The sequence below is a fragment of the Ranitomeya imitator genome, chromosome 10 (genome assembly GCF_032444005.1).
Source record: "Ranitomeya imitator isolate aRanImi1 chromosome 10, aRanImi1.pri, whole genome shotgun sequence".
Taxonomy (NCBI): domain Eukaryota; kingdom Metazoa; phylum Chordata; class Amphibia; order Anura; family Dendrobatidae; genus Ranitomeya; species Ranitomeya imitator.
This window is the reverse complement of record NC_091291.1, coordinates 146,593,601-146,617,607: the sequence shown is the minus strand read 5'-3', so window position 1 is coordinate 146,617,607 and position 24,007 is coordinate 146,593,601. Positions and strand designations below refer to the sequence as shown.

Below are 24,007 nucleotides of genomic sequence, written 5' to 3'. Positions count from 1 at the left end.
GATACATTGTACCCCCTACTGCCCGCCTGTGATACATTGTACCCCCTACTGCCCGCCTGTGATACATTGTACCCCCTACTGCCCGCCTGTGATACATTGTACCCCCTACTGCCCGCCTGTGATACATTGTACCCCCTACTGCCCGCCTGTGATACATTGTACCCCCTACTGCCCACCTGTGATACATTGTACCCCCTACTGCCCGCCTGTGATACATTGTACCCCCTACTGCCCGCCTGTGATACATTGTACCCCCTACTGCCCGCCTGTGATACATTGTACCCCCTACTGCCCGCCTGTGATGCATTGTACCCCCTACTGCCCGCCTGTGATGCATTGTACCCCCTACTGCCCGCCTGTGATACATTGTACCCCCTACTGCCCGCCTGTGATACATTGTACCCCCTACTGCCCGCCTGTGATACATTGTACCCCCTACTGCCCGCCTGTGATACATTGTACCCCCTACTGCCCGCCTGTGATACATTGTACCCCCTACTGCCCGCCTGTGATACATTGTACCCCCTACTGCCCGCCTGTGATACATTGTACCCCCTACTGCCCGCCTGTGATACATTGTACCCCCTACTGCCCGCCTGTGATACATTGTACCCCCTACTGCCCGCCTGTGATACATTGTACCCCCTACTGCCCGCCTGTGATACATTGTACCCCCTACTGCCCGCCTGTGATACATTGTACCCCCTACTGCCCGCCTGTGATACATTGTACCCCCTACTGCCCGCCTGTGATACAATGTACCCCCTACTGCCCGCCTGTGATACAATGTACCCCCTACTGCCCGCCTGTGATACAATGTACCCCCTACTGCCCGCCTGTGATACATTGTACCCCCTACTGCCCGCCTGTGATACAATGTACCCCCTACTGCCCGCCTGTGATACATTGTACCCCCTACTGCCCGCCTGTGATACATTGTACCCCCTACTGCCCGCCTGTGATACATTGTACCCCCTACTGCCCGCCTGTGATACATTGTACCCCCTACTGCCCGCCTGTGATACATTGTACCCCCTACTGCCCGCCTGTGATACATTGTACCCCCTACTGCCCGCCTGTGATACATTGTACCCCCTACTGCCCGCCTGTGATACATTGTACCCCCTACTGCCCGCCTGTGATACATTGTACCCCCTACTGCCCGCCTGTGATACATTGTACCCCTCTCCGTGTAGCTGAGCCGCCTGTGATACATTGTTCCCCTCTCCGTGTAGCTGAGCCGCCTGTGATACATTGTTCCCCTCTCCGTGTAGCTGAGCCTCCTGTGATACATTGTTCCCCTCTCCGTGTAGCTGAGCCGGCTGTGATACATTTTACCCCTCTCCGTGTAGCTGAGCCGGCTGTGATACATTGTTCCCCTCTCCGTGTAGCTGAGCCGGCTGTGATACATTTTACCCCTCTCCGTGTAGCTGAGCCTCCTGTGATACATTGTTCCCCTCTCCGTGTAGCTGAGCCTCCTGTGATACATTGTACCCCTCTCCGTGTAGCTGAGCCGGCTGTGATACATTGTACCCCTCTCCGTGTAGCTGAGCCTCCTGTGATACATTGTACCCCTCTCCGTGTAGCTGAGCCGGCTGTGATACATTGTACCCCTCTCCGTGTAGCTGAGCCTCCTGTGATACATTGTACCCCTCTCCGTGTAGCTGAGCCGCCTGTGATACATTGTTCCCCTCTCCGTGTAGCTGAGCCGCCTGTGATACATTGTACCCCTCTCCGTGTAGCTGAGCCGCCTGTGATACATTGTACCCCTCTCCGTGTAGCTGAGCCGGCTGTGATACATTTTACCCCTCTCCGTGTAGCTGAGCCGCCTGTGATACATTGTTCCCCTCTCCGTGTAGCTGAGCCTCCTGTGATACATTGTACCCCTCTCCGTGTAGCTGAGCTTCCTGTGATACATTGTACCCCTCTCCGTGTAGCTGAGCCTCCTGTGATACATTGTACCCCTCTCCGTGTAGCTGAGCCGCCTGTGATACATTGTACCCCTCTCCGTGTAGCTGAGCCGCCTGTGATACATTGTACCCCTCTCCGTGTAGCTGAGCCGGCTGTGATACATTTTACCCCTCTCCGTGTAGCTGAGCCGCCTGTGATACATTGTTCCCCTCTCCGTGTAGCTGAGCCTCCTGTGATACATTGTACCCCTCTCCGTGTAGCTGAGCCTCCTGTGATACATTGTACCCCTCTCCGTGTAGCTGAGCCGGCTGTGATACATTGTTCCCCTCTCCGTGTAGCTGAGCCTCCTGTGATACATTGTACCCCTCTCCGTGTAGCTGAGCCTCCTGTGATACATTGTACCCCTCTCCGTGTAGCTGAGCCTCCTGTGATACATTGTTCCCCTCTCCGTGTAGCTGAGCCGGCTGTGATACATTGTTCCCCTCTCCGTGTAGCTGAGCCTCCTGTGATACATTGTACCCCTCTCCGTGTAGCTGAGCCTCCTGTGATACATTGTACCCCTCTCCGTGTAGCTGAGCCTCCTGTGATACATTGTACCCCTCTCCGTGTAGCTGAGCCGCCTGTGATACATTGTACCCCTCTCCGTGTAGCTGAGCCGCCTGTGATACATTGTACCCCTCTCCGTGTAGCTGAGCCGGCTGTGATACATTTTACCCCTCTCCGTGTAGCTGAGCCGCCTGTGATACATTGTTCCCCTCTCCGTGTAGCTGAGCCTCCTGTGATACATTTTACCCCTCTCCGTGTAGCTGAGCCTCCTGTGATACATTTTACCCCTCTCCGTGTAGCTGAGCCTCCTGTGATACATTGTACCCCTCTCCGTGTAGCTGAGCCGCCTGTGATACATTGTTCCCCTCTCCGTGTAGCTGAGCCGCCTGTGATACATTGTTCCTCTCTCCGTGTAGCTGAGCCTCCTGTGATACATTGTACCCCTCTCCGTGTAGCTGAGCCTCCTGTGATACATTGTACCCCTCTCCGTGTAGCTGAGCCTCCTGTGATACATTGTACCCCTCTCCATGTATACGTTGCCCCGTCCCCTCCGCCCAGTTTGCGGCCCGTGCAGGACGTGGCTGTGGTGTCGGCTTTCTGGTCCATGATGGCGCACGCGGCTCTTGGATGTAATGTCGGCCTGTGCACACACCGCATCGCTTCTTCTCTCCGCTCACTTCTAGAGCTGCGTTCACCGGCCGCTGGGGCGCAGTGCATTGTGGGAGCACAGCTTACATCGGCCTTCTCGGTGCGGCGGCCATTTACTAGATCCCCGGGACGACCTGTAATAACTGGGATCAGGTGGAATCCTTTTTCCATTCACCGTAACTGCGGCTGCAGGAGGGAAAGTGCCACCAACATTGGTAAAGTCACCGGTATGGAAGGTGGACAGAGATTACTGGTTTTACCGGTTTCATTTTTTTTCTTTGGAAAAAGTAAATTTGTTGCTTTGTCAGTTCAGTCTCTGGATCCAGTGTGTGTGATCCGGTCTTTGTAGAACCAGCCAATCAGGGGCATTTACAGTGTGGTGACTCGGTGATGCCACAAGCACGGCACAGGACCATGGAGACCACGCACGCAGCAGCTACGCTGGACCATCGGCTCTGGATTTGGGGGTGGGGTGTAAACTTTTTTTTTTTTTTTTTTTTTTAACCACACATCCGCCTGTGATGAACGTGAAAATATTCTTTCTACTCCCTTTAAGCAGTTGTTGCTTCATTTCCAGCCGCTGCACGGGGCGTTCACTGCACTGTACATCCATACAGATGTGGCCAAAAGTATTGACACCCCTGCCATTCTGTCAGATAATACTCCGTTTCTTCCTGAAAATGATTGCAATCACAAATTATTTGTTATTATCTTCATTTAATTTGTCTTAAATGAAAAAAACACAATAAGAATTGTCCTAAAGCCAAATTGGATATAGTAACATAGTAACATAGTAACATAGTTAGTAAGGCCGAAAAAAGACATTTGTCCATCCAGTTCAGCCTATATTCCATCATAATAAATACCCAGATCTACGTCCTTCTACAGAACCTAATAATTGTATGATACAATATTGTTCTGCTCCAGGAAGACATCCAGGCCTCTCTTGAACCCCTCGACTGAGTTCGCCATCACCACCTCCTCAGGCAAGCAACTCCAGACTCTCACTGCCCTAACAGCAAAGAATCCTCTTCTATGTTGGTGGAAAAACCTTCTCTCCTCCAGACGCAAAGAATGCCCCCTTGTGCCCGTCACCTTCCTTGGTATAAACAGATCCTCAGCGAGATATTTGTATTGTCCCCTTATATACTTATACATGGTTATTAGATCGCCCCTCAGTCGTCTTTTTTCTAGACTAAATAATCCTAATTTCGCTAATCTATCTGGGTATTGTAGTTCTCCCATCCCCTTTATTAATTTTGTTGCCCTCCTTTGTACTCTCTCTAGTTCCATTATATCCTTCCTGAGCACCGGTGCCCAAAACTGGACACAGTACTCCATGTGCGGTCTAAGTAGGGATTTGTACAGAGGCAGTATAATGCTCTCATCATGTGTATCCAGACCTCTTTTAATGCACCCCATGATCCTGTTTGCCTTGGCAGCTGCTGCCTGGCACTGGCACTGGTCAGATTCTCTGGTCAGATGAGACAAAAGTAGAGCTTTTTGGGCAAAGGCATCAACATAGAGTTTACAGGAGAAAAAAAGAGGCATTCAAAGAAAAGAACACAGTCCCTACAGTCAAACATGGCGGAAGTTCCCTGATGTTTTGGGGTTGCTTTGCTGCCTCTGGCACTGGACTGCTTGACCGTGTGCATGGCATTATGAAGTCTGAAGACTACCAACACATTTTGCAGCATAATGTAGGGCCCAGTGTGAGAAAGCTGGGTCTCCCTCAGAGGTCATGGGTCTTCCAGCAGGACAATGACCCAAAACACACTTCAAAAAGCACTAGAAAATGGTTTGAGAGAAAGCACTGGAGACTTCTAAGGTGGCCAGCAATGAGTCCAGACCTGAATCCCATAGATCGCCTGTGGAGAGATCTAAAAATGGCAGTTTGGAGAAGGCACCCTTCAAATATCAGGGACCTGGAGCAGTTTGCCAAAGAAGAATGGTCTAAAATTCCAGCAGAGCATTGTAAGAAACTCATTGATGGTTACCGGAAGCGGTTGGTCGCAGTTATTTTGGCTAAAGGTTGTGCAACCAAGTATTAGGCCGAGGGTGCCAATACTTTTGTCTGGCCCATTTTTGGAGTTTTGTGTGAAATGATCAATGTTTTGCTTTTTGCTTCATTCTCTTTTGTGTTTTTTCATTTAAGACAAATTAAATGAAGATAATAAATAATTTGTGATTGCAATCATTTTCAGGAAGAAACTGAGTATTATCTGACAGAATTGCAGGGGTGTCGATACTTTTTGCCACAACTGTAGCTGTCCGGACACACTGAGAGCGGAGCCTTCAGCCTCGATCGTGTCATGTAGGCGCCGGCCAGGAGGTCACGCTTGTGACCCTGCAGTGGACACCCTGCCGCCATCTCTACCGCTCTGGTCTGACGATTGGTGCGGCACGATGGGACCTGGGTTCCCGCTTCTTCTGCTCCTTCCATAGTCTCCTTTGTGGCTTTGGCTGTCGCTTGTTTAACCGTGAAATCTGGGACAAGCGTCTGCTCCTGAGCGACATCTCCTGCGTCCTGCTGTAATAATGTATAATGATGGGCGCCGCTGTGTGCCCCGCACTGTCCGCCACCTCCCTGCAGCTTCAGCGTGCGTCTGCTCCTGAGCGACATCTCCTGCGTCCTGCTGTAATAATGTATAATGATGGGCGCCGCTGTGTGCACCGCACTGTCCTCCACCTCCCTGCAGCTTCAGCGTGCGTCTGCTCCTGAGCGACATCTCCTGCGTCCTGCTGTAATAATGTATAATGATGGGCGCCGCTGTGTGCACCGCACTGTCCTCCACCTCCCTGCAGCTTCAGCGTGCGTCTGCTCCTGAGCGACATCTCCTGCGTCCTGCTGTAATAATGTATAATGATGGGCGCCGCTGTGTGCACCGCACTGTCCTCCACCTCCCTGCAGCTTCAGCGTGCGTCTGCTCCTGAGCGACATCTCCTGCGTCCTGCTGTAATAATGTATAATGATGGGCGCCGCTGTGTGCCCCGCACTGTCCGCCACCTCCCTGCAGCTTCAGCGTGCGTCTGCTCCTGAGCGACGTCTCCTGCGTCCTGCTGTAATAATGTATAATGATGGGCGCCGCTGTGTGCCCCGCACTGTCCGCCACCTCCCTGCAGCTTCAGCGTGCGTCTGCTCCTGAGCGAAGTCTCCTGCGTCCTGCTGTAATAATGTATAATGATGGGCGCCGCTGTGTGCCCCGCACTGTCCGCCACCTCCCTGCAACTTCAGCGCGCGTCTGCTCCTGAGCGACGTCTCCTGCGTCCTGCTGTAATAATGTATAATGATGGGCGCCGCTCTGTGCCCCGCACTGTCCGCCACCTCCCTGCAACTTCAGCGCGCGACTGCTCCTGAGCGACGTCTCCTGCGTCCTACTGTAATAATGTATAATGATGGGCGCCGCTCTGTGCCCCGCACTGTCCACCACCTCCCTGCAGCTTCAGCGCGCCTCTGCTCCTGAGCGACGTCTCCTGCGTCCTGCTGTAATAATGTATAATGATGGGCGCCGCTGTGTGCCCCGCGCTGTCCGCCACCTCCCTGCAGCTTCAGCGCGCGTCTGGGGACCAGGAGGACGGAGTTTGGTGCTGGCATTCGCTTTTCCCACTTTAAGATGAGATGCAAGTTTATGAAGGAAAGGAAAATATGGTAAAAACAGCCGACTGCCAATAGAATGTGGGCTTTTTTGAGCGTGTGGAGATTTTGGGGCATATTCACTGTGCACTTTGTCACCTAATGATGATTTGGACACTTTTCGCTGCTCATTTTGAGGGGATTATACAACCCGTCTGTCAAACCCAATTCCTCATTGTGAAAAGTCGGAGAAAGCACAAATATAATCGATTTTATAATAGGTAATTATTTATTAAATATTCAATGAAGGCAAAAATAATGAAACTCAAAGTAACCTCTGATGTGAGACACATTTTGTTACAGACTCCATTAATCACACCCAGTCCATATACTACATATTTAATAGTAAATCCATGAAGCATATTGCCCCTGAAGAAGTGTGGACAAAACGTGCGTCGGGGTGGAGGGACACTGCACGGACGCCACTCACCCAGTAAGTATACACATTGAGGTTCATGGCTTGCATTCTAGCGAGTTGTGGCGTTATGCCGTTATAATAGTAGCGCCTGCTGACCCATAGACCTCATATTGTGAGCAGTTTAGGTGTAATACCATTCTGTCCGTTATTTGTGGACTTGGGTTTATAGTGGTTTCCTTTCCTCAGCACTTGCGCTTTATTTCAGTGTAGTTCCATCTGTTTCTAGCTCATTTTATCCAATTTCGGCTGCTTTCCTCCCTTAGAAATGTATGCAATATGCTGCATGGATTTTTTGTATACGGACTGGGTGTGATTAATGGAGTCTGTAACAAAATGTTTGTCTCACATCACAGGTTACTTTGATTTTCATTATTTTTGCTTTCATTGAATATTAATAAAGAATTACCTATTCTAAGATCGATTATTGTGTTTGTGCTTTCTCTGACATTTCACAGCCGGGTTATATAATTGCACGCTGAGCACATGACCATTTATTTGGATCTTTGATTGATATAGCCCATTTTGAGGGGATGTAGAAAAGAGGCGTCGGAAATGAGTGACTTAAAATGGCATCAATGCGGCAATGGCCGAACTTCAGTGCAAAAATAAGTCAAACCGTGAGTGGTGTAAGGTGTCTGGTCACTGCTCACTGCCCCATGCACATCGGCGGGCACAGAGGAGAGAGGCGCTGGGATGGCGGAGCGACGGACGGGCATTTCGTGTGGTGGGAGACAAATGATCAATGTGTCGTCCTGCCGGCTCCGCGGTGATACATTTCTGCTGGTTTGTACGGTCTGGGATCTCTGGGAGGTTTCCTGGGCTGAGCAGCAGTGGACAGCAACCCCCATCCTCCGCCTTGTCATGTATTGGGTACACTGTTACACTTTGTTCTCTGTCCTCCATTATTTGCATGTCCAGCTTCAGGGTCCTCCGTCGCTGCCCTTCATCCCCGCTCCAGTCCGCCGTCGCTGCCCTTCATCCCCGCTCCAGTCCGCCGTCGCTGCCCTTCATCCCCGCTCCAGTCCGCCGTCGCTGCCCCTCATCCCCGCTCCAGTCCGCCGTCGCTGCCCCTCATCCCCGCTCCAGTCCGCCGTTGCTGCCCTTCATCCCCGCTCCAGTCCGCCGTCGCTGCCCTTCATCCCCGCTCCAGTCCGCCGTCGCTGCCCTTCATCCCCGCTCCAGTCCGCCGTCGCTGCCCTTCATCCCCGCTCCAGTCCGCCGTCGCTGCCCTTCATCCCCGCTACAGTCCGCCGTCGCTGCCCTTCATCCCCGCTCCAGTCCGCCGTCGCTGCCCCTCATCCCCGCTCCAGTCCGCCGTCGCTGCCCCTCATCCCCGCTCCAGTCCGCCGTTGCTGCCCTTCATCCCCGCTCCAGTCCGCCGTCGCTGCCCTTCATCCCCGCTCCAGTCCGCCGTCGCTGCCCTTCATCCCCGCTCCAGTCCGCCGTCGCTGCCCTTCATCCCCGCTCCAGTCCGCAGCCGCTGCCCTTCATCCCCGCTCCAGTCCGCCGTCGCTGCCCTTCATCCCCGCTCCAGTCCGCCGCCGCTGCCCTTCATCCCCGCTCCAGGCTGCATGGACCCTACAGGCTTATGTGTGGGGTGTACTAGATTTGTGTTATGAGAATCCAAAAAATTGTGGCGCTGTGTAGAAAAAACAGTTACACAAGGTGAAATAAAACCCCGGTCCGTCAAGTTCAACTTTTCTCCACCAATTATACAATTTTTTCACTAAATTAACTACAACCCACAAAGGCACAGAGAACAGATTACCGCCTGTAGAAGTCGGTGGTGGCATCACCAAACCTTTGTGCACGGCCCGTGTCCCACCACATTGTACCCGGGTTGTGGCGCATTATGTAGCATCGTCTCTTCTCACCACAGTCTGTAAACGTCGGGGAAGTGAGCGGACAATTGCTGGGGACGATTGCTGGCGTTTTGGGAGAGGAAAGCTGTCCTGTTGGTGAAAGGTCTGGACTGCTGTGGAGCCGTGCGGCTGTGATGGGGCGGTATGGGGTTCACAATCCTGCACCCGGGATGGTATGGACCCATATGTGGGGTCTTCCCTGAAATAGACATTGGCTGGATGGAGCAGATGTCATTCTATCACCTGTACTGTATATAACGCTCAGCATTAATGTCCCTTCTCATGTATGTGCTGCCCCTGCCATAGGCACTCATGCCCCCGATACATCAGAGATGTGAACTGTGTGCTGATATCAAGATTGATAGTCCCTCTCCCTCTCCTCCATAACAAGCTGGATGGTCCCGCTCCTCCATAACCAGCTGGGTGGTCCCTCTCTCTCATCTATAGAAAGCTGGGTGGTCCCAGTCTCTCCTCTATAACAAGGTGGGTGGTCCCTGTCTCTCTCATCTATAGCAAGCTGGGTGGTCCCTGTCTCTCCTCTATAACAAGGTGGGTGGTCCCTGTCTCTCTCATCTATAGCAAGCTGGGTGGTCCCTGTCTCTCCTCTATAACAAGCTGGGTGGTCCCTATCTCCTCTATAACAAGGTGGGTGGTCCCTGTCTCTTCTCTATAACAAAGTGGGTGGTCCCTGTCTCTCCTCTATAACAAGCTGGGTGGTCCCTGTCTCTCCTCTATAACAAGCTGGGTGGTCCCTGTCTCTTCTCTATAACAAGGTGGGTGGTCCCTGTCTCTCCTCTATAACAAGCTGGGTGGTCCCTGTCTCTCCTCTATAACAAGCTGGGTGGTCCCTGTCTCTCCTCTATAACAAGCTGGGTGGTCCCTGTCTCTCCTCTATAACAAGCTGGGTGGTCCCTGTCTCTCCTCTATAACAAGCTGGGTGGTCCCTGTCTCTCCTCTATAACAAGGTGGGTGGTCCCTGTCTCTCCTCTATAACAAGGTGGGCGGTCCCTGTCTCTCTCATCTATAGCAAGCTGGGTGGTCCCTGTCTCTCCTCTATAACAAGCTGGGTGGTCCCTGTCTCTCCTCTATAACAAGCTGGGTGGTCCCTGTCTCTCCTCTATAACAAGCTGGGTGGTCCCTGTCTCTCCTCTATAACAAGGTGGGTGGTGCCTGTCTCTCCTCTATAACAAGGTGGGTGGTCCCTGTCTCTCCTCTATAACAAGGTGGGTGGTCCCTGTCTCTCATCTATAGCAAGCTGGGTGGTCCCTGTCTCTCCTCTATAACAAGGTGGGTGGTCCCTGTCTCTCCTCTATAACAAGCTGGGTGGTCCCTGTCTCTCCTCTATAACAAGCTGGGTGGTCCCTGTCTCTCCTCTATAACAAGGTGGGTGGTGCCTGTCTCTCCTCTGTAACAAGGTGGGTGGTCCCTGTCTCTCTATAACAAAGTGGGTGGTCCCTGTCTCTCCTCTATAACAAGGTGGGTGGTGCCTGTCTCTCCTCTATAACAAGGTGGGTGGTCCCTGTCTCTCTATAACAAGGTGGGTGGTCCCTGTCTCTCCTCTATAACAAGGTGGGTGGTGCCTGTCTCTCCTCTGTAACAAGGTGGGTGGTCCCTGTCTCTCTATAACAAAGTGGGTGGTCCCTGTCTCTCCTCTATAACAAGGTGGGTGGTGCCTGTCTCTCCTCTATAACAAGGTGGGTGGTCCCTGTCTCTCTATAACAAGGTGGGTGGTCCCTGTCTCTCCTCTATAACAAGGTGGGTGGTCCCTGTCTCTCTATAACAAAGTGGGTGGTCCCTGTCTCTCCTCTATAACAAGGTGGGTGGTCCCTGTCTCTCTGTAACAAAGTGGGTGGTCCCTGTCTCTCCTCTATAACAAGGTGGGTGGTGCCTGTCTCTCCTCTATAACAAGGTGGGTGGTCCCTGTCTCTCTATAACAAGCTGGGTGGTCCCTGTCTCTCTCATCTATAGCAAGCTGGGTGGTCCCTGTCTCTCCTCTATAACAAGCTGGGTGATCCCTGTCTCTCCTCTATAACAAGCTGGGTGATCCCTGTCTCTCCTCTATAACAAGCTGGGTGGTCCCTGTCTCTCCTCTATAACAAGGTGGGTGGTCCCTGTCTCTCCTCTATAACAAGGTGGGTGGTCCCTGTCTCTCTATAACAAGCTGGGTGGTCCCTGTCTCTCCTCTATAACAAGCTGGGTGGTCCCTGTCTCTCCTCTATAACAAGCTGGGTGGTCCCTGTCTCTCCTCTATAACAAGGTGGGTGGTCCCTGTCTCTCCTCTATAACAAGGTGGGTGGTCCCTGTCTCTCCTCTATAACAAGCTGGGTGGTCCCTGTCTCTCTCATCTATAGCAAGCTGGGTGGTCCCTGTCTCTCTCATCTATAACAAGCTGGGTGGTCCCTGTCTCTCCTCTATAACAAGGTGGGTGGTGCCTGTCTCTCCTCTGTAACAAGGTGGGTGGTCCCTGTCTCTCTATAACAAAGTGGGTGGTCCCTGTCTCTCCTCTATAACAAGGTGGGTGGTGCCTGTCTCTCCTCTATAACAAGGTGGGTGGTCCCTGTCTCTCTATAACAAGGTGGGTGGTCCCTGTCTCTCCTCTATAACAAGGTGGGTGGTCCCTGTCTCTCTATAACAAAGTGGGTGGTCCCTGTCTCTCCTCTATAACAAGGTAGGTGGTGCCTGTCTCTCCTCTATAACAAGGTGGGTGGTCCCTGTCTCTCTATAACAAGGTGGGTGGTCCCTGTCTCTCCTCTATAACAAGGTGGGTGGTCCCTGTCTTTCTATAACAAGGTAGGTGGTCCCTGTCTCTCCTCTATAACAAGGTGGGTGGTCCCTGTCTCTCCTCTATAACAAGGTGGGTGGTCCCTGTCTCTCCTCTATAACAAGCTGGGTGGTCCCTGTCTCTCCTCTATAACAAGCTGGGTGGTCCCTGTCTCTCCTCTATAGCAAGCTGGGTGGTCCCTGTCTCCTCTATAACAAGCTGGGTGGTTCCTCTACTTCTGAGGCTGCAGGACACGGTGTCTTTCGTTTCCATAAAGGATTTCATTGTTTCCTCTGACCACAGAACAGTTCTCCGTTTTGCCTCCATCCATTATAAATGAGCTGTGGCCAGAGAGGACTGCAGCATCTCTGGATTGTGCTGATATTCGGCTTCTTCGTTACATGATGCAGGTTTCTATTACATTTGTGGATTGTTCACGGACCATGATTTCGGGATTGTTCCTGAGCCCATGCAGTGATTCGTGCCTGGATTTGGCCCAGTATGGCCTTAGGACCATTAGATCACGAGCCTCTCCTACTAAGCGTCGTCTGTTCTCCCTTCTGCACACGGATTTCCCAGAATATCTGAATTTTTGGTGGGGTATTAAGTGCTGTAGATGGGGATATTCACTTTTCTGAAATCGTTCCACTGTTTTTAGCCGCAGTTCACAGATCGGTCACCTCTGACCATTTTGGCTTCGGAGAGACTGACTCTCACCGTGACTTGCCCCGCCGGCTGTAGTTCGTTGGCGCCATTTACTTTTCCAACCTTTCGTTATCCTGTCAATACTCTGAGATGTATCTCCGCCATTGGTTTCTGAATGACTCATTTATCAGGCGTCCGATCTGTTCGGTGTGATAAGATGTGAACATTATACTGGTTTTCTCTACATTTTCACAGAGGAAGAACTGATTAGGAATTGGGATTGTGAGATGTTGGGGGTTGTGATGTTCTGTGTAATGTTTTATGATGCTGCATGAGTAGTAGTTCCGCTTGGGTGTTGTGGTTCTTGTGTGGTTGTGTCTCTCATCTCCCGTCCTTTATTTGTTGTGATGATATAATTAGCGTTTCCTCGCCCTGTGTGGTTTATTGGTAGGTGGGACGGGCGATGATGCCGCAGTTCACGCACCATGGGTTTGTATCTGCTTTTATTGGCATCAGGAGCTGTTGATGGCGACGCTGGGAAGGTCCTGATGGTTCGGGCTTCGTCCTGTGCTGTGAATGTCTTCATGGTGACGGTGTACCCGTAGCGGTGCAGAGATCTGTTCACGGAAACTTTACATGGCGCTCGTGAGGAATCTGCCGCCTCTGCAAATAATACCAAGGAGGCTACATGTGCCCTATATTCACCAGCCACAAGTGCAGCATTACTGACGATCATTTCATTAATAAGAGGTCGCTGACATCTGCTGCTGCTCTGGGCTGTAATAAGAGGTCGCTGACATCTGCTGCTGCTCTGCGCTGTAATAAGAGGTCGCTGACATCTGCTGCTGCTCTGGGCTGTAATAAGAGGTCGCTGATATCTGCTGCTGCACTGGGCTGTAATAAGAGGTCGCTGACATCTGCTGCTGCTCTGCACTGTAATAAGAGGTCGCTGATATCTGCTGCTGCTCTGCGCTGTAATAAGAGGACGCTGATATCTGTTGTTGCTCTGGGCTGTAATAAGAGGTCGCTGATATCTGCTGCTGCACTGGGCTGTAATAAGAGGTCGCTGACATCTGCTGCTGCTCTGGGCTGTAATAAGAGGTCGCCGATATCTGCTGCTGCACTGGGCTGTAATAAGAGGTCGCTGACATCTGCTGCTGCTCTGGGCTGTAATAAGAGGTCGCCGATATCTGCTGCTGCACTGGGCTGTAATAAGAGGTCGCTGACATCTGCTGCTGCTCTGCACTGTAATAAGAGGTCGCTGACATCTGCTGCTGCTCTGCACTGTAATAAGAGGTCGCTGACATCTGCTGCTGCTCTGCACTGTAATAAGAGGTCGCTGACATCTGCTGCTGCTCTGGGCTGTAATAAGAGGTCGCTGACATCTGCTGCTGCTCTGGGCTGTAATAAGAGGTCGCTGATATCTGCTGCTGCTCTGGGCTGTAATAAGAGGTCGCTGATATCTGCTGCTGCACTGGGCTGTAATAAGAGGTCGCTGACATCTGCTGCTGCTCTGCACTGTAATAAGAGGTCGCTGATATCTGCTGCTGCTCTGCGCTGTAATAAGAGGACGCTGATATCTGTTGTTGCTCTGGGCTGTAATAAGAGGTCGCTGATATCTGTTGTTGCTCTGGGCTGTAATAAGAGGTCGCTGATATCTGTTGTTGCTCTGGGCTGTAATAAGAGGACGCTGATATCTGTTGTTGCTCTGGGCTGTAATAAGAGGTCGCTGATATCTGTTGTTGCTCTGGGCTGTAATAAGAGGTCGCTGATATCTGTTGTTGCTCTGGGCTGTAATAAGAGGTCGCTGATATCTGTCGTTCTGGACTGTAATAAGAGGACGCTGATATCTGTTGTTGCTCTGGGCTGTAATAAGAGGTCGCTGATATCTGTCGTTCTGGACTGTAATAAGAGGTCGCTGATATCTGTTGTTGCTCTGGGCTGTAATAAGAGGACGCTGATATCTGTTGTTGCTCTGGGCTGTAATAAGAGGACGCTGATATCTGTTGTTGCTCTGGACTGTAATAAGAGGACGCTGATATCTGTTGTTGCTCTGGACTGTAATAAGAGGACGCTGATATCTGTTGTTGCTCTGGGCTGTAATAAGAGGTCGCTGATATCTGTCGTTCTGGACTGTAATAAGAGGTCGCTGATATCTGTTGTTGCTCTGGGCTGTAATAAGAGGACGCTGATATCTGTTGTTGCTCTGGGCTGTAATAAGAGGACGCTGATATCTGTTGTTGCTCTGGACTGTAATAAGAGGACGCTGATATCTGTTGTTGCTCTGGACTGTAATAAGAGGACGCTGATATCTGTTGTTGCTCTGGACTGTAATAAGAGGACGCTGATATCTGTCGTTGCTCTGGACTGTAATAAGAGGACGCTGATATCTGTCGTTGCTCTGGGCTGTAATAAGAGGATGCTGATATCTGTCGTTGCTCTAGACTGTAATAAGAGGACGCTGATATCTGTCGTTGCTCTGGGCTGTAATAAGAGGATGCTGATATCTGTCGATGCTCTGGGCTGTAATAAGAGGACGCTGATATCTGTTGTTGATCTGGACAGTAATAAGAGGACGCTGATATCTGTTGTTGATCTGGACAGTAATAAGAGGACGCTGATATCTGTCGTTGCTCTGGACTGTAATAAGAGGACGCTGATATCTTTCGTTGCTCTGGACAGTAATAAGAGGACGCTGATATCTGTCGTTGCTCTGGACAGTAATAAGAGGACGCTGATATCTGTCGTTGCTCTGGACTGTAATAAGAGGACGCTGATATCTGTTGTTGCTCTGGGCTGTAATAAGAGGACGCTGATATCTGTCGTTGCTCTGGGCTGTAATAAGAGGATGCTGATATCTGTCGTTGCTCTGGGCTGTAATAAGAGGACGCTGATATCTGTTGTTGCTCTGGACTGTAATAAGAGGACGCTGATATCTGTTGTTGCTCTGGACTGTAATAAGAGGACGCTGATATCTGTCGTTGCTCTGGGCTGTAATAAGAGGACGCTGATATCTGTCGTTGCTCTGGGCTGTAATAAGAGGTCGCTGATATCTGTCGTTGCTCTGGACTGTAATAAGAGGACGCTGATATCTGTTGTTGCTCTGGACTGTAATAAGAGGACGCTGATATCTGTTGTTGCTCTGGACTGTAATAAGAAGACGCTGATATCTGATGTTGCTCTGGGCTGTAATAAGAGGACGCTGATATCTGTTGTTGCTCTGGGCTGTAATAAGAGGTCGCTGATATCTGTTGTTGCTCTGGGCTGTAATAAGAAGACGCTGATATCTGTTGTTGCTCTGGGCTGTAATAAGAGGACGCTGATATCTGATGTTGCTCTGGGCTGTAATAAGAGGACGCTGATATCTGTTGTTGCTCTGGGCTGTAATAAGAGGTCGCTGATATCTGTTGTTGCTCTGGGCTGTAATAAGAGGTCGCTGATATCTGTTGTTGCTCTGGGCTGTAATAAGAGGTCGCTGATATCTGTTGTTGCTCTGGGCTGTAATAAGAGGTCGCTGATATCTGTTGTTGCTCTGGGCTGTAATAAGAGGTCGCTGATATCTGTTGTTGCTCTGGGCTGTAATAAGAGGACGCTGATATCTGTCGTTGCTCTGGGCTGTAATAAGAGGACGCTGATATCTGTCGTTGCTCTGGACTGTAATAAGAGGACGCTGATATCTGTTGTTGCTCTGGACTGTAATAAGAGGACGCTGATATCTGTCGTTGCTCTGGGCTGTAATAAGAGGTCGCTGATATCTGTCGTTGCTCTGGACTGTAATAAGAGGACGCTGATATCTGTTGTTGCTCTGGACTGTAATAAGAGGACGCTGATATCTGTTGTTGCTCTGGACTGTAATAAGAGGACGCTGATATCTGTCGTTGCTCTGGGCTGTAATAAGAGGACGCTGATATCTGTTGTTGCTCTGGGCTGTAATAAGAGGACGCTGATATCTGTTGTTGCTCTGGACTGTAATAAGAAGACGCTGATATCTGTTGTTGCTCTGGACTGTAATAAGAGGACGCTGATATCTGTCGTTGCTCTGGGCTGTAATAAGAGGACGCTGATATCTGTTGTTGCTCTGGACTGTAATAAGAGGACGCTGATATCTGTTGTTGCTCTGGACTGTAATAAGAGGTCGCTGATATCTGTCGTTGCTCTGGACTGTAATAAGAGGACGCTGATATCTGTCGTTGCTCTGGGCTGTAATAAGAGGACGCTGATATCTGTCGTTGCTCTGGGCTGTAATAAGAGGTCGCTGATATCTGTTGTTGCTCTGGGCTGTAATAAGAGGACGCTGATATCTGTCGTTGCTCTGGACTGTAATAAGAGGACGCTGATATCTGTTGTTGCTCTGGACTGTAATAAGAGGACGCTGATATCTGTCGTTGCTCTGGGCTGTAATAAGAGGTTGCTGATATCTGTCGTTGCTCTGGACTGTAATAAGAGGACGCTGATATCTGTTGTTGCTCTGGGCTGTAATAAGAGGACGCTGATATCTGTTGTTGCTCTGGACTGTAATAAGAAGACGCTAATATCTGTTGTTGCTCTGGGCTGTAATAAGAGGACGCTGATATCTGTTGTTGCTCTGGGCTGTAATAAGAGGACGCTGATATCTGTTGTTGCTCTGGGCTGTAATAAGAAGACGCTGATATCTGTCGTTGCTCTGGGCTGTAATAAGAGGACGCTGATATCTGTCGTTGCTCTGGACAGTAATAAGAGGACGCTGATATCTGTTGTTGCTCTGGGCTGTAATAAGAGGACGCTGATATCTGTTGTTGCTCTGGGCTGTAATAAGAGGTCGCTGATATCTGTCGTTGCTCTGGACTGTAATAAGAGGACGCTGATATCTGTCGTTGCTCTGGGCTGTAATAAGAGGACGCTGATATCTGTTGTTGCTCTGGGCTGTAATAAGAGGACGCTGATATCTGTTGTTGCTCTGGACTGTAATAAGAAGACGCTAATATCTGTTGTTGCTCTGGGCTGTAATAAGAGGACGCTGATATCTGTTGTTGCTCTGGGCTGTAATAAGAGGACGCTGATATCTGTTGTTGCTCTGGGCTGTAATAAGAAGACGCTGATATCTGTTGTTGCTCTGGGCTGTAATAAGAGGACGCTGATATCTGTCGTTGCTCTGGGCTCTCTGCACGCTTCCCTCCGAATAGCGCGATGCGATCACGTTGTTCTGATGGTCTCCATGGAGACCCCTGGCACCAAGATGGCCGCCGGGTCCTGCAGGGAAGGTGGCTTGTGATTGGTCGCCGGCATGTCTCCCTCCCGGCCGGTCAGATCCTGATATGATGCTCTGCGGTGCAGTGTTGGATCAGGATCTCATGTTATGCAGCGATGTCCCATTGTACGGTAATAAAGTAAAAAAAAAAAAATTATAATGTGTAAAAATATATTTTTTTAAAAGATCCCCAAATAAAGAAAAACAAAGTAAATATTTTACCAATAAATACATTAATGTAAATAAAAAACAATAGAAGTACACATATTTAGTATCGCCGCGTCTGTAACAACAACCCGACCTATAAAATTGTCCCACTAGTTAACTCCTTCAGTGAACACCGTAAAAAAATAAATAAAAAATGAGGCAAAAAACAACGCTTTATCATCATACCGCCAAAGAAAAAGTGCAATAAAACGCGATAAAAAAGACAGATGTAAATAAAAATTACAGCCGAAAACGTCATTTTGTCCTGCAAAAAACAAGCCGCCATACAGCTTCATCAGCATAAAAATAAAAAAAGGTATAGCTGTTAGAGCGATGCAAAATAATTTTTCTATAAAATCATTTTTGTGTTAAAGCACCAAAACATAAAATAATGATGTAAATGTATCGCTGTAACCGTACTGACCTGAAGAATAAAGCTGCCCTATTAATTTTACCACACGCGGAACGGCATCAAAACAAAAAACAATTCCTGAATTGCTGTTTTTTGTTCATTCTGTCTCCCAAAAATTGGAATAGAAAGAGACCAGAAAGTGTCATGTGCCTGAAAATGGTACCAATAAAAACGTCAGCTCGTCCCGCATAAAAGAAGCCATAACACGGCTCTGTCGGCCGAAATATGAAATAATTATATCTCTCAAAATACGGTGATGCGCAATAAAAAGCGTCTTTTAGTGTGTGACAGCAGCCAAACATAAAAACCCGATATAAATCTGGTATCGCTGTAATCGCACCGACCCGAAGAATAAAGTCGACTAATCACTTATACCGCATGAGGAACGGCGTAAAAAATAAAACCAATTCTCACATGCTGTTGATGTTTTAATTCTGCCTCCCAAAGATCGCAATAAGGCTCGGCGCACATCTATCCTGCGCTCTGCGCTTACACCGGGTTTCCGTGTAAATCTCAGAAATACGTGATTCAGACAGAACCTCTGGCGGAAGATTCCCTATAATGAGGCAGATGGGGGCACTGTGGGCGCCATGTGCATGCTCAGGAGAAATTGCACAACAAATTATATGGTCCATTTTCCTTTGCAAAAGTAAAAAAAATAAAATAAATTAGGTCTAAAGGAAAATTTTTGTGAAACAAAAGTAAATGTTTATTTTTTCCTTCCACATTCCAAATATTCCTGTGGAGCACCTGAAGGGTTAATAAACTTTGTGAATGTGGTTTTGAGCACCTTGAGGGGTGCAGTTTTTAGAATGGGGTCACTTATGGGTATTTTCTATCATATAGACCCCTCAAAGTCACTTCAAATGTGAGGTGGTCCCTAAAAACATGGTGTTGTAAAAATGAGAAATCGCTGGTCAACTTTTAACTCTGCTGAGTTCCTAAGAAACAATCGTTTCCCAAATTGCGCTGATGCAAAGTAGACATGTGGGAAAAGTTATTTATTAACTATTTTGTGTGATATAACTATCTGTGTGATTTAAAGGAAAAAAAATTCAAAGTTTGAAAATTGTGAAATTTTTGCCAAATTTTGCGTATATTTGTGAACAAAATAAAGTAATATCAAAGAATGTGACAAGAAGTAATTCTCAGAATCATCAGGATCCAGAGTTATTACCTCATAATGGGACAGTGGTCAGAATTGTAAAAATTGGGCCGGTCAGGAGGTGAAAACCGTTTAGGTCTCAAAGGGTTAAAGAAACCACATTTCCAACTGGGGGAAATAGTGATTGGAGCTGCAGCAATGGAGGATGATGGTGGGGCTGTATTGTAAGGTCACCACTGGAGGAAGCTCACCGAGGCGGACATTAACCTGCAGCGTCCATAGTCCGATGAGAAGCCGCCTGTGACCCCCTCGGCTTGGCTGAGCAGTCGCCCCAGACCCAGTATCACTCTCCCCATAGGAACCCATGATCTCACTGCAGCCTGTCACACTGCCCTGGTGGAGGTCTGCTGCCCCCTGCTGGCGAGTGATCACCACTGACCTGGTGGAGGCCTGCTGCCCCCTGCTGGCGAGTGATCACCACTAACCTGGTGGAGGTCTGCTGCCCCCTGCTGGCGAGTGATCACCACTGACCTGGTGGAGGTCTGCTGCCCCCTGCTGGCGAGTGATCACCACTGCCCTGGTGGAGGTCTGCTGCCCCCTGCTGGTGTGTGATCACCACTGACCTGGTGGAGGTCTGCTGCCCCCTGCTGGCGAGTGATCACCACTGCCCTGGTGGAGGCCTGCTGCCCCCTGCTGGCGAGTGATCACCACTGACCTGGTGGAGGTCTGCTGCCCCCTGCTGGCGAGTGATCACCACTGACCTGGTGGAGGTCTGCTGCCCCCTGCTGGTGTGTGATCACCACTGACCTGGTGGAGGTCTGCTGCCCCCTGCTGGCGAGTGATCACCACTAACCTGGTGGAGGTCTGCTGCCCCCTGCTGGCAAGTGATCACCACTGCCCTGGTGGAGGCCTGCTGCCCCCTGCTGGCGAGTGATCACCACTGCCCTGGTGGAGGTCTGCTGCCCCCTGCTGGTGAGTGATCAGCACTGACCTGGTGGAGGTCTGCTGCCCCCTGCTGGCGAGTGATCACCACTAACCTGGTGGAGGTCTGCTGCCCCCTGCTGGCGAGTGATCAGCACTGACCTGGTGGAGGTCTGCTGCCCCCTGCTGGCGAGTGATCACCACTGACCTGGTGGAGGCCTGCTGCCACCTGCTGGCGAGTGATCACCACTGCCCTGGTGGAGGTCTGCTGCCCCCTGCTGGTGAGTGATCAGCACTGACCTGGTGGAGGTCTGCTGCCCCCTGCTGGTGTGTGATCACCACTGACCTGGTGGAGGTCTGCTGCCCCCTGCTGGTGTGTGATCACCACTGACCTGGTGGAGGTCTGCTGCCCCCTGCTGGTGTGTGATCACCACTGACCTGGTGGAGGTCTGCTGCCCCCTGCTGGCGAGTGATCACCACTGCCCTGGTGGAGGTCTGCTGCCCCCTGCTGGCGAGTGATCACCACTGACCTGGTGGAGGTCTGCTGCCCCCTGCTGGTGTGTGATCACCACTGACCTGGTGGAGGTCTGCTGCCCCCTGCTGGCGAGTGATCAGCACTGACCTGGTGGAGGTCTGCTGCCCCCTGCTGGTGTGTGATCACCACTGACCTGGTGGAGGTCTGCTGCCCCCTGCTGGCGAGTGATCACCACTGACCTGGTGGAGGTCTGCTGCCCCCTGCTGGTGTGTGATCACCACTGACCTGGTGGAGGTCTGCTGCCCCCTGCTGGCGTGTGATCACCACTGCCCTGGTGGAGGTCTGCTGCCCCCTGCTGGTGAGTGATCAGCACTGACCTGGTGGAGGTCTGCTGCCCCCTGCTGGCGAGTGATCACCACTGCCCTGCTCTCATCTTCTCCCATGGGCTGTGCGATGGACGGGGGTTCATCTGTTGTCGCACATTGGGCTGTCATGGCTTCCCTTATTAAAGCATTACTATCTTTTAGTTCATGGTTGATAGAGTAGTCAGATGGAAAATACGCTGGAGGCGAGGAACTTCATACAGAACTCTGTACCGTATATGTGGACTGTACTAATCCTATATGCCGTGAGGAATACATCGGGGTATGTTCACACAAGGTTTCTGATATGGAAAATATTCTGTGTCATAAAAAGGAAGGAAAAAAAGTTTCAGATTTCAAAAGTTTTAATCACAAGTTTTTATATGTTTTTTTTAAAGGATTTTGCTCCAGGAAAGCATAGTAACCCGCACCGCACCTTCCATGATATTATTATCGCGTCATCCGCCACGTGGTTTGATTAGATGTTTTTAGACTTGGATGTTTTAACTTGTGAAGGACCATTAGTGTTCAGCGCCTCCTCTCAAACAAGAAAGAGGCCGGTGCCCCCGACTCCAGAGGGGTCCGCGGGGTCCTATGTGTTGGACATAGGGTGGAGCAGTGGTCAGGGGCCCGTGCTCCGCTCCTCGTCTGCATTACTTTGCTGCTGGTCACCTTTTGCTATACTGGGTTTATTTATTTTTTTTGTCACGTTCTTCAACCATTATTGAGCTGATAGTGTTGGACCTCAGGCCCGGTGCGGAGCGGTGCACGTCAGGGCAATGTGCTGTGTGCGGTCAGGTCCTGCCCACGGTGTACATGGTGCTGGCCGGAGCAGCACTCGTGGCGTGGATCTCGATTCCTTTGTGATTACAGATCCTATTGTTCCCTTTAACCACGTGACACACGATGGCCTCGTCCCATCTCAGCCATAATCTCTCCTGGTGTCGGCGTGTTTCCAAAACCACAAGTGCTGGTCTGTTAATTAGCAGATATTAAGTGGTTTCTAATGACGCGGTTTCTTCTTCCTGGCAGGCACGAGGAGCTGACATTCCGGTTCCTGGAGACCTTCCCATTGCCACGGAGCTCCCGACCAGATCCGGCAGTCACACCGCAAGCATGAAAGTCAAGAACGTGAAGAAGTGAGTTGTGTGTGTAATGCTGCGACGGCTTCGATGGCGGCATGTACAGTGTGCCCCGGAGGACGGTGGTCTATGAGGGCACAGTACGGGCCAGTACGCAGCGACTGAGCGGCCTCCATGTGGCGGGGGCAGAGTGACGGTCACCTAAGAGCTCGTTCACATGTTGCGTTTTTGCTGCTTTTTTTTGTGTGCGTTCTTCAGTCTAAAACCCCCCAGCGTTTTACAATAACTGCAAAATAAGAGATTTCTAAATTCTCATTCACTTGGTGCATTTTTTTTCACCCATTCAGTTGAATGTATATGATAAACACATCGGAGACGCAGGTAATGCACGCAGTGGTGCTGCTGCCGAAGAAAAGGCTGCCGAAAAGCAACGTGTGAACATCTGTAAATTGGGGTCTGCTAAACTCTGTGGCGTACAGTGATTATTGCCATGTAAGCCCTAAGCTGGCCAGTGGCGCCCCCTGTTGGTGCCAACTCAGCGTTTCATAATTTCTTTAACCCCTTTCTGACATCAGACGTAATATTCTGTCCATGTCACCTGAGACAGTTCGACCATGGGCAGAATATTACGTCACTGCAATCACCCGCGGTCACGGGGGCCCGTGGACGATCACCGCCGCGTGTCAGATGATTCTGACAGCTGACACCCAGCAAACCGGCTCTGCATGCATGTGCTATGACTGTGACACGCCGCGATACATGCAGCTGCGGCACCCATCAGCTGATCGAGCGGCGCGATCCAGGAAGCCAGGTTTCCTCTGCAGCTTATTTGGCAAGAGTTATAGTTTGAAGAATAAGAGGGAACCTGAGCATCTCTAATGAATACTCCCATCCGCCGCTCCTGCTGTCACTGTTATTAGCAGCAGGGGTAGGCTGATGGGAGAAATAGTCCCGTCAGCTGCCGCCTGCTGTCTCTTTTATCACTTAAATGTAACTCTCATCATTCTCCCCTGCTCGCACTGATCGCCGGCAGAGCAGAATGATGAGAGCCGTGTTCAGCACCCGGCACCGGGGAACAGCGCTTACTGTAACGCTTCTTCCCCGGCGCCGATGCGCGTCACACAGATGACATCCATGTGTTATGTGTATGCACGTGTGCTGGATGTTTTTTTGCCCGTGCTGACATTAAAAAAGCGGACATGTCAGCGTATTTTGCCCTCGGACACACGGTCCATGGAAACACACACACATGTGCACAGACCCATTTACTTGAATAGGGAAGTATCGCTCCGTTCCTCCCGAGTCTCTCAGTATGGCTAAGTAATACTGTACAGCTACATATGGGGTATTGCCACGTTCAGTAGAAATTATGGGACAAATTTTGGTGCCATTTTTTTACCCACTTCTTGTGTAAAAATGTAAGATCTGGGGCTAAAAGAAAATGTTGGTGGTAAAATGTAGTTATTTTGTCTTCACTGCCCAATGGTATAAAATTCTGTGACACACATGGTGTCAATATGATGACTGCACCCCTAGATGAATTCATTGAGAGTAGTTAGTAAAGCGGGGTCACTTATGGGGGGGGGTTCTGCTGTTCTGGCACCTCATGGGCTCGACCAGTGGGTCATGGCACCTGCAAACCGTGACAGTAAAATCTGACGCTCCTTGCCCTCTGAGCTTTGCACTGTGCCCGAAAAATATTTCCCAATTAGATGTAGGATATTGGCGCACTCAGGAAAAAATGGACCTCAGTTTGTTGTAACAAAAATTCCTATTAGCCATTAGAAAAAT

General features: G+C 50.3%; 1 protein-coding gene across 18 annotated transcripts in view; it reads left to right on the top strand.

The window, feature by feature from the left end:
* ARHGAP32 (Rho GTPase activating protein 32) overlaps window positions 1-24,007 on the top strand; it is a 217,217-nt gene that overhangs the window by 90,967 nt on the left and 102,243 nt on the right. For all 18 annotated transcript variants that reach the window (XM_069742881.1, XM_069742875.1, XM_069742883.1 and 15 more), the window contains one exon: window positions 22,167-22,273. In XM_069742881.1, coding sequence (XP_069598982.1) covers window positions 22,167-22,273 — 107 coding nt within the window. The remainder of the gene's footprint in view (window positions 1-22,166; window positions 22,274-24,007) is intronic.